This window comes from Dama dama, chromosome 10 (assembly GCF_033118175.1).
Source record: "Dama dama isolate Ldn47 chromosome 10, ASM3311817v1, whole genome shotgun sequence".
In the NCBI taxonomy this organism is placed as follows: domain Eukaryota; kingdom Metazoa; phylum Chordata; class Mammalia; order Artiodactyla; family Cervidae; genus Dama; species Dama dama.
The window spans coordinates 27,692,556-27,702,892 of record NC_083690.1 but is presented as its reverse complement, the minus strand read 5'-3'; the positions used below and the strand labels follow the sequence as shown (position 1 = coordinate 27,702,892).

Below are 10,337 nucleotides of genomic sequence, written 5' to 3'. Positions count from 1 at the left end.
CCTGCCACAACCTGGCCTCAGTTTCCTCCTCTAAGGAGAGGTACTTGGGGCTGAGGGGGCGGGCACACACTTGCCAGGGAGGCTGGGGCCAGGGACACAGGTTGCCACAAATCCCTCCTGGCTGTACTGGTCCCCTCAACCCAAATGCTTGCTGCTGCGACTTATTTCAACTAAGCCGTTTTTCTCGTCTGTAGATGTTCCAAGTGTGGCCGGGCAGCCCCTGCTCCCACCCCACAACCCAGGCATCCAAGCCCCCTTCGTGGGTCTGAGTCCCAACAAAGGCAGGCCCCAGGGGACCAGCAGCCACCAAATCAGAGCTCAGGCTTTCTGGGAGCGGCAGGCAGAGCCCCTGCAAGATGCAGGGTGGCCAGAAATCCGGAGCCCCTCACTGGCATCTCGGTTCCCCCGAGAACCAGCTCCCACTGGAGACGGAGAGAGGGGCGCCATCTCCGCCACCTCCCGGCTGCCCTGTCCTCTTTTTTTTCCCAGGCTGTGGGAGGCAAAGGGTTAAATCCCATAGAGCTGATGCTCTGACTCCAGGCTAGAGGGGCCCGGGAAGCTGGGGTCACTTCCTGCTCCGTCCCAGTCACCCTGAACTGGTCCCCGGGTCCTCAGCTTGGGATCACCCCTTGAGAAGGACCCTAGAGTCCTCGGCATCTAGCCCGCCCCCCGAGGCAGGGCATTCAAGGGGTTAAGTCCCCTGGGGCTGGATCCTGCCTTCCGGCTTTTCCCAGACCCCAGAGCCGTGAGTGGGGGACGCCTGGGTTCCCGGGGTGGGGGGGGGTGGGGTGGCCCGGAGGGCCCGGGACGGCCGCCGGGGAACAATGGGGCGCGGGAGGACGGGGGCCCGGGCCCGGGCGTGAGCCCCCTCCCCCGCCCCCCGGCCGCCCGGGGTAGGGGTGGGGGCCGGGCAGGGGCCGCGAGGGCCGAGGATTCTGGGAAGAGCGCGAGGGTCTGGCTGTGGGGGAGGGGAGGGCGTGAGCATTCTGGGAAGAGGGAATTCGGCCCGGCGGGCCGGGGGCTGGGGCGCCGCGGGGGAGCCGGGAATCCTGGGTGCCCCCGGGGGGCGGGGGAGGGGAGGATCCCGGGCTCGGGGTTGGAGAAAGGAAGGAGGGTCGCGGGGACCGGTTGGAGCCGAAATCCAGGGTCTGGGCCGGTGCGGGCGTGGGGGGACCGGGGCCAGGGTGACTGCATTCCCGCAGCTGCCTCCATGTCAGGGTCACCCTGGGCCGCTCTCCACACCTCTCTGGGAGGCAGCCTCCTCTTCTGCCCTTCCTCTCCCTTCGCAGTGGGGCTGGCCTGAGGTCGAGGCCAGTGCAGGCCCGAGCACCTCTCACCTCCCTCGGCCCCCACTTTCCTGCTCCATGTCGGCCTTGTCGTTAACCCTTTCCCTTCTACCCCGGACCGCTGAGTTTGAATTTCTCCAGAGACGATCAAGGTACATGAGTGGTCACCTGTCCTCAGCAAACACAGCAGGCCTCTTCAAAATAGGCAGGTAGCCCCCAGCTTGGCAGAGGTCCTGGCTGCCACCTCCCCACAGACACTTACGGATGGGGGTGGGGGATTCTCAGAGCCTAAGAAGCTGCAGAGATGAAGAAATTCATTTACTTCCTAAAATCTTAACTCCTGTCTCTCCTGGGTTCAGCTAGCTCCTGCTTCAGTTTGGTTACCACCCAGCAGCCTCCTCTGGGGTCCTTGCACATGGCCACCCAAAGCCCAGGCCCCAACAGGGTCTCTCTTAAGGGTCTAAATGTTGTGGGGAGTTCTCTCCTGTGGCCCTGTTCCCTCATCCTGGAATCTTATCACCGTTTTGGGAGTGACAGCTGCCTGTGTTTCACTCTGAGCTCCTGTTCTTCTGCTGCCATCCTCTCCAAAGCACTGGACCAGAGAGGTTCTCTAGGAGCAAGGGGCATCTCATTCATTCATCCAGAATTTACCGAACACCTAGTACGTGTTAGGGATGGGGTACAGCAGCAACAAAAGAGAAAATGGATTAGAATAAGGGATGCCAGGATGGAACCATAGTGGAAGGCTTCAGCAGGGAGTGTCTGTTTCTTGTTCAGAGCTCCAGGTTATCAGGATCCAACCCCTTCTTTCATAGCCAGGGAAACCTTCTGGTCCCAGGAATTTCTCCAGCCCGTTCCCATGGCCAGCAGGTTCTGACTGAGCTGTCTTTCCCCATCTGCCCACGTTTGTGAGTTTCACATGACTTTCAAGGTCATCTTCCTCTCTTAGAGGCCAGGACATGCCAGACACAGAATCTTGCATTCCTGGTCTTAGCTCTGCCACTTCCCAGCCTGTGACCTTGAAATCTCACTGGGCATTGGTTTCCTAATCAGGAAAATGGACAACGTGATTCCTGGGTCTCTTCACAGGACTTGGGGGTGAGATGATGAGGACCACATGGCAGGCACCGTGTATGCCGTCACATGCCAGTTGGTCTGCACGCATTCATCCTGTCTCTCTTTTCCTTTCCATTTCCCTCTCAAAGTAGTTTCTGCAGAAGCCCCTGGTGGCTTAAATTGCCCCCTCTCCCTACCTCTAGCCCGAGCTTCCTCTTTCTTTCTGTGCTTAGATAACGGGAAAGTGCTCCAGTCTTTTGGAATGCCCTGTCTGTCCCCTCAGGGAAATCAGGGTGGTTATTACTTTTTTTTTTTTTTTAACTCTTTAAGTGTTCCAGCTAGTCTTGGTTCTCTGTGTGGCTCATAAGCAAAGTTTATTGGTCCCAATTAGCAGCCCCATTAAGGAGGAAAATTAGAGTCTTAATGAGCTTCCTCTGATTAACAAAATAACAGGTTTCCCAGCCTCTGGGCATCCGAGGGGTGGGGTGAGAGCCTCCTTTCCTGTGGGCGTCAGATGCTTCTTCAGCCCCCAGTCTGGGTTCAAAGGGTTATGACTGACAAGCTTTTAATTACACTCTTAAATTCACCTACTTGCTTAGTGGTGATCTTCAGCTCTGGAGCAGAACGCAGGCGTTCAGGGGGAGGGGGTCGCAGTGAGAACTGAGGTGCAGAAAAATGGGGAGGTAGGAGACTGCAGTTCACATCAGGAAGAATAAGGGCTGGGGATGGGGCAGATGAGGGAGTGGGGCTGGGGGAGTCAAGGCAGGCTGGAGCTCAGCTCCCTGCGGTGTGTTCTCTCCCTGCCCCACCATCACCCCCAGGGTCCCTGGAGCACTGGACAGCCCTGAGTTCCGGGATGGAACCTGAGACAGCGCTCTGGGGCCCAGATCTGCAGGATCCTGGACAGAGCCCCGACGATGCTCACCCAGGTGAGGGACACAAGAAGGGACGGCGGTCCTGAGGAGAGAGTGGCCCCATTCAGGGAGGGGCGCAGGCTCTGGGAGAAACCCTGGGGGGGAGGGAAGTGAGGCCTGCCCCGGGTTCTGAAAGGAGATGGGGTCTGGAGACTCCCTTTCTCTCTGTAGGTGCAGAGAGTGGGAACGAAGAGGAGAGCGCTCAGCAGGAAAGTTCTGGGGAGGAGGTCATCTTGGGAGATCCAGATCAGAGCCCAGAATTCAAGGACCCATCAGAGATGCCCCTGGAGACACCCTCCCAGGATGCCTCTGGCGCCCAGGATGCCCCAGCCCCGCTGGGTCACCCCAGCCCCTCGGACCACCAAACCCCTCTGGACGCCCCCACCCCCGAGGTAGTCCCGACCCCGTCAGACTGGACCAAGGCCTGTGAGGCCAGTTGGCAGTGGGGGACTCTGACCACCTGGAACAGCCCCCCGGTGGTCCCGGCCAGCGAGCCCAGCCTGCGGGAGCTGGTGCAAGGCCGCCCGGCCGGCGCCGAGAAGCCCTACATTTGCAACGAGTGCGGCAAGAGCTTCAGCCAGTGGTCCAAGCTGCTGCGGCACCAGCGTATCCACACGGGCGAGCGGCCCAACACCTGCTCGGAGTGCGGGAAGAGCTTCACACAGAGCTCCCACCTGGTGCAACACCAGCGCACGCACACGGGCGAGAAGCCCTACAAGTGCCCCGACTGCGGCAAGTGCTTCAGCTGGAGCTCCAATCTGGTGCAGCACCAGCGCACGCACACGGGCGAGAAGCCCTACAAGTGTACGGAGTGTGAAAAGGCCTTCACCCAGAGCACCAACCTCATCAAGCACCAGCGCTCGCACACGGGCGAGAAGCCCTACAAGTGTGGCGAGTGCCGGCGGGCCTTCTACCGCAGCTCGGACCTCATCCAGCACCAGGCCACCCACACGGGCGAGAAGCCCTACAAGTGCCCCGAGTGCGGCAAGCGCTTCGGCCAGAACCACAACCTCCTCAAGCACCAGAAGATCCACGCCGGCGAGAAGCCCTACCGCTGCACGGAGTGCGGCAAGAGCTTCATCCAGAGCTCGGAGCTCACCCAGCACCAGCGCACGCACACGGGCGAGAAGCCCTACGAATGCCTGGAGTGCGGCAAGAGCTTCGGCCACAGCTCCACGCTCATCAAGCACCAGCGGACTCACCTGCGCGAGGACCCCTTCAAGTGCCCGGTGTGCGGCAAGACCTTCACGCTGAGTGCCACGCTGCTGCGGCACCAGCGCACGCACACGGGCGAGCGGCCCTACAAGTGCCCCGAGTGTGGCAAGAGCTTCAGCGTCAGCTCCAACCTCATCAACCACCAGCGCATCCACCGCGGCGAGCGGCCCTACATCTGTGCCGACTGCGGCAAGAGCTTCATCATGAGCTCCACCCTCATCCGCCACCAGCGCATCCACACGGGCGAGAAGCCCTATAAGTGCTCCGACTGCGGCAAGAGCTTCATCCGCAGCTCACACCTGATCCAGCACCGGCGCACGCACACGGGCGAGAAGCCCTACAAGTGCCCCGAGTGCGGCAAGAGCTTCAGCCAGAGCTCCAACCTCATCACCCACGTGCGCACGCACATGGATGAGAACCTCTTCGTGTGCTCCGACTGCGGGAAGGCCTTCTTGGAGGCGCACGAGCTGGAGCAGCACCGGGTGATCCACGAGAGGGGCAAGACCCCGGCCCGAAGAGCTCAGGGCGACGGCCTCCTGGGGCTCGGGGACCCTGCCCTGCTGACCCCACCCCCTGGAGCCAAACCCCACAAGTGTCTGGTCTGCGGGAAGGGGTTCAACGACGAGGGCATCTTCATGCAGCATCAGAGGATCCATATTGGCGAAAACCCCTACAAAAATTCGGACGGCCTCCCCGCCCACCCCGCCGCCAAGTCGCCTCAGTTCCGATCCCCCAGGCTCCCTTTTGGAGGGAATTCCTTTCCCGGTGCTGCGGAGGGCAGAGCTGACCCGCCCGGACAGCCCTTTAAAATGCCCGACGGGCAGGAGAGCTTCAGCCACAGGCTGGGGCTGCCCTCCTCCAAGTCCTACATCTGTTCGCACTGTGGCGAGAGCTTTCTGGATCGCTCGGTGCTCCTCCAGCATCAGGTCACCCACGGCAGTGAAAAGCCCTTTCTCTTTCCCGATTATCGGATTGGCCTTGGGGAAGGGGCGGGGCCCAGTCCCTTCCTCAGTGGAAAGCCCTTTAAATGCCCCGAATGCAAAAAAAGCTTTGCCCTCAGCTCAGAGCTGCTGCTGCACCAGAAAGTCCATGCCCGCGGGAAAGCCCAGAAGAGTCCAGAGCTGGGGAAGAGCTCCTCCGTCCTCCTGGAGCACCTCAGGAGCCCCCTGGGGGCCAGACCCTACAGCTGCTCAGATTGTGGGGCCTCCTTCCTGGATCGCCTGGCTCTCATCCGGCACCAGGAGACCCATACCCGAGAAAAGTCCCCCACACCCGAGGACCCCCTCCCAGAGCCAGCCACCCTGTCCACAAGCCAGGAAGGTGAGGGAGAGGCCCCCGCACCCACAGAGAGCAGCAGCCATGAGGAAGGGGGAAGCCCCAAAACCAGCTTGGAAGAAAAGCCCTATTTGTGCCCCGAGTGTGGAGATGGCTTCACAGAAGTCTCAGCCCTCCTCCTCCATAGGAGCTGCCACCCTGGGGTCACCCTGTGAACAGGGTCTGGAGACCAGAGGCCTCTCCCTCCTGAGAGGAACACTGGGTCTCCCCAAAAGTTATGTGGGAAAAGGAGGAAAACCCTATCAGATTGTAGAGAAGCAGAAGATAAAGAATTGTGGGTAAAAGTAGTGCTTTTACATCAGTGATGAATAATCCTTTAAAATTGTTGGTGGGAACCACTTATAAGGCAGTAGAGAAAAACTGTTGGGTTAGAAACCCTATAAATATGTAGGGAAAAAAAAAGCCCTTTAAGTCTGTAGCAGAAAAACCCTATAAACCATAGTGGATAAAAGCCCTATTAATTGTAGGAAGAGGTCCCAATATGTCTCTAGACAACCTTATAAAACTGTATCAAAAACCTAGTGAAACTATAGGGTCGGGGAAGCACAGGGAATCTGACAATGGTGTCGACTTGGGACGAGGGACCCTTAGAAGGACCTCCTATGAACTCACTCCACAGCGTCCTCTCCCCCAAGAGTATGGGAGGGAGCCCGTCTGCCAGAGCCAGGGACAATGACACCGAGGAAAATGCTGGGCTGGGGGAGGAGCATGGGAATGAGGAGGAACCCTCCGATTCCCCAGGGGAAAATTGACCCAGGAACTAGGAAGAGAAGGTCCAGTTCAAGGCACTGGGGGTTCCGTGGGGAACAAGGGCAGTCTTAGATGATTGTGTGTGAGAGAGGAAGAGGCCCATGGAACTCCTCATCAGAAAGAACCCCAAAAATGGGGAAGAAAAAAACACGTCCAGCCTGTTTAAAGGCCAAAGTTTGGGGTGCATAAAAGCTTTAAGTGTAAGGAGATTAGGAAACCACCACAAAAATTAAGAGGGAAGAGTAGGGTGATTTGTTAGAGTGCTTTGAGGAAAGCGAACCAAGGTGGAGAAGCCGTTGAGATGGAACCCAACAAACCCCAGGCTACCCAGTCCTCCCTGTTGCAGAAGCTTGTCAAACTGCAAGTACAAGCAGCTCCTAGCTCAGGCCACCAGAGTTCCCCGCACCCCCGAGCCAGGCAGGACTCCCCTCTCCCCAGCACAGCTGGGGAATATCTTTGCTGCAAGGCCTCCAGGGATGGAGGGTCCCTCCTGCCACATTCTCAGGTCTCACCGTCGGGAGGCTTCTCCTGCAATCTAACTGCCACCAGTCCTGAGGCTGTGGCAGCCCGTTTCCTTACATTCTGTCCTCAGAGAGGGAGAAGCCTTGCTAGTCGACCTCCAAAGAATAAAGCCCTTCAGAGACACAAGGTCTGTGTGTGGTCAAATCCTGGCCAGACTTCTCTTAAGTGAAGAGCACCACCTTTGATTCTCTGGCAACAAGGGACAGCAGAATGGACAGAATCAAGAGCCTGGATTAGCCAGCAACCTGACTTTTAACCTCATTCTCATCTGAGCTGTTAACAAGGCTGCAAGAGGACGAGTCAGCAAGAGGACACGTAGTGATGGGTGTCCAGATGCCCCACAGACTGGACCGTGGGTCCCTGAAGAGTACGCGGAGACCTCACCACCTTCCTCACCCGGGTACCTGGAGCACTCTGAGGTTGCAGCAGCCCAGCCCAATTGTGGTCTTGGAAAGAAGACAGAGTCCACCCACTTGGCTTCTCTCCTCCTTAGCCAGAAACCTTCAGAGGGAGACAGAATGATGAGAAACACACTCCCTGGCCAGGCCCATCTCCTGTCCTCACACACCATGTACGGTGACATACTTTCATTAACCCTGCCAAACCTGCCCCCATGGCGGGGAATGAGACTGTTGCCCTCTGAAATGGTTGAAGAGCAAAAACTCGTGAAACATCCATATCAAGAACCCCACCCCTTAACCCCAGAAACCCTTACAGGAGGACAGGACTCCCTGTCCAGAGCTGGGTCCAGAGGAAGTGCCCACTGACACCATGCTGGCCCCAGTAACACGCTGTGGTACAGGTAGAACTGAGATTCCAGGTGGGGAGTCATGTCCCTGGAGAGGGTGACCCGGCTTCTTACAAACCTGTGGAAGAGACCTCTGATTCCATTACCTAAAAGTTCAAAAGGTGAAAGTCCTTCACCCTTCGTCTGTCCTGTTTCCAAAGGGATGACCCTCAAATTCAAAGACTGAAATCTAGAACACTGTAGGAGGAAAAGCCTAGGCCTGCTGGGGAGAAGGAAAAGGCAGGTCTTGGGGGACTATGAGAAGACCCTGATCAATATCTGCATAAAGCCCCACCCACCCAAGTGCCAGGTCAGAAAGCACCACCAGGAGGGGAGAAGGACCCTGCCTGCCTCTACTGACAGCATGGACCAGGAGGTGTCCCTCTGAGACTGAGGAAGAGGAGACCATTCTCCAAGCAGGTTTTTTTTTTTTCCCTCTAAGATGGCAGCAGAAAGAAAATTCAGTTGTAGAGACAAACCCCTTGTAAAACTAGAAGCAGATCCTCTTGGAAATAGGCCTGAGGAATCAGTCTCCAGAAGGGCCCGGGAGAGCAGCTTTTGGGGCTCAGGGCCCATCCGGGGGGAAGATGGGTGGTCAGGGCTGACTGAGGACCTATTGAGGACTAGGGTGTAGCATACATAGTAGGATGCTCGCATGTCATAGGGTGAGGGCCAGGGGTCTTGGCTGTGGTACTGAATGGATGATGTGGACACAATTAGTTGGGGTCTGGGGTTTCATAGCAAGAAAGGGGGCAGAGTCAGAGACCTTTGGGGTGTGACCTGTTCTCTGTTGCCCACCGCCCCAAACTCCTTTAGCCAGCTGCTTTCCTCCCAGAGCGAGCTACATCTTGGGAAGAACTAAACAGGGAGCAGGCTGGGGGAGGCGGCAGCGTCGAGTCCTTCTGACCAGCTCAGGCCAAGGCCCAGGGGATTGTGGCACTTTCCCACCGGAAGTGAGTCGGGAAGGCAGAGTGAAGCCAAACCCTCCTGTCCAACTCCACGCAAGCCTGACTCTTTAGACAGGCCCTCCTGGAGGAGCGCAACACAGGGTCACAGCGTCATTGGTGAAAGTAGAAGGGAGAGTAGAAACTGATCTGAGCTTAGGGTGAAACTTGAAACTGCTATGGATATGGAGGTCAGAAGGGAGCCCGGGAGAACTTGCCGTGAATCCTGAATGGCGGGGAAGCTCGAAACCATCACAACCAAGAGGTGGGGTTCCATCACACCTGCCCCTCAGGTGAGCAGCCCCGACTCTTTTGCCCCCACTCATCTGACTTGTCCCCTTGGAGTGAAGAAAGGCCCCACTTTTGAGTATTGTGTGTCAATAGCAGTGTTGTGTCAGCGGTGGTCATGTTGATTAGTTGAAGAGAATAAAGGGAATAAGATTTCCCAGGTGTTTTCTATCTTCTCTTTGAAGCTCAGAGCAAGCTGAGAGAGTCCGTTCTCTGCCAGGGCAGGGTCCACATGTAACTAAAAAACTCAGCCCAGCCCTGTTCCCAGAGACCGGAAATCTCCATCCGGTGCTTGCTGGTGGGAGCCTGAGGGTTTACAGCTTTAAAACCTATCCTCTTGGGAGACAGAGGGGAGAAATGTGCTGAGAAGGTGGCAGAACCAAGCAGCACAACATGCTGACTTCTGGTGGCAGCCGGCTGACTCGCACTGGGCTGGCTCAGGGCCAGCTCTGCTGCCCCAGGGAGCCCTCTCTGGCCACGACACCCACACCCTCTGCAGACTGCCACGAGGCACAGCGCCCAAGATCTAGTTCCAGAAGCTGGCAGCCACCACCCCTGGTTCTCTTGGGTTCTGGACTGGGCCCAGCCCTTCCTCTGGACCAGAGCCTCCTAGACCCTGAGGAGAGGTGGGTGGAGACCTGGCTTGTCCTCTCACTCTCAGGATGTAGCCTGTGAGCCCCCAACATGTGGAGAGGCTGAGGCTAACAGAAGGCTGCCTAAGATCTACTGCAAGGTGGTGAGGGGAACCAGAATGACCAGGAGCAAGCTCTGTGTACAACCAAGCTTCTCCTCCCCCACCGATGGGCCTGCCCGGGCCTGGCCTGGGCTCCACACTGTCTGGGTCAGGTGGGGATGCGCCGCTGAATCCTCTGTGCCGGCTTGCCTCAGCACTATCTCCTGGGTCTAGACCTTGCCCTGGTCCGAGTGGCTGCTTGAAGCAGCTCTAACCCAGGGCCTGCCTCTGCCCCAGTCTGCTGGGGGTCTCCTGCCCCAGCCAGGAAGCTGTCTCCACATCTTCCCTTTGTCTCTGTAACCCCAACTCCCAAGGCAGGCTCAATTGTCTCTTCTTTCCCTTCTCCATCTGGAAAGCAAGGGGTGGGGAAGGGGGGAAGAGAAGAGGGAATTGCATTTCATGAAGAAGCAAGTAATGAAGACTATTCTATATTTCCTGGAGACACTGAGGTCCATCAGCACAGGAGTCCTCTGTAAAATGAGGGGACTCCAGAGGAAGAACAGACAC

General features: G+C 57.7%; 1 protein-coding gene across 4 annotated transcripts; it reads left to right on the top strand.

Moving 5' to 3' along the window:
* The first annotated feature begins 585 nt into the window (after positions 1 to 585).
* Positions 586 to 9,253, top strand: ZNF629 (zinc finger protein 629). Of its 4 annotated transcripts, none has more exons than XM_061153248.1 (4): positions 586 to 745; positions 1,290 to 1,947; positions 3,164 to 3,271; positions 3,428 to 9,253. In XM_061153248.1, the coding sequence occupies exons 3-4, from the start codon at positions 3,199 to 3,201 to the stop codon at positions 5,959 to 5,961; spliced, it is 2,607 nt and encodes an 868-aa protein (XP_061009231.1). In that variant the 5' UTR covers positions 586 to 745; positions 1,290 to 1,947; positions 3,164 to 3,198; the 3' UTR covers positions 5,962 to 9,253. The 4 variants fall into 4 exon arrangements, with proteins under 4 accessions (XP_061009231.1, XP_061009232.1, XP_061009236.1 ...); XM_061153253.1 differs by lacking the exon at positions 586 to 745 and having other exon boundaries at positions 970 to 1,438; positions 1,845 to 1,947; XM_061153249.1 differs by lacking the exon at positions 1,290 to 1,947.
* The last annotated feature ends 1,084 nt before the right edge of the window (positions 9,254 to 10,337 follow it).

What these genes read in the sequence shown, in the direction of transcription:
- ZNF629 (XM_061153249.1), top strand. Translation starts at nt 3,199, where the DNA reads ATGGAACCTGAGACAGCGCTCTGGGGCCCAGATCTGCAGGATCCTGGA. An exon ending in CCCCGACGATGCTCACCCAG is followed by an intron (nt 3,272 to 3,427) that starts GTGAGGGACACA and finishes TTCTCTCTGTAG; the next exon opens with GTGCAGAGAGTGGGAACGAA.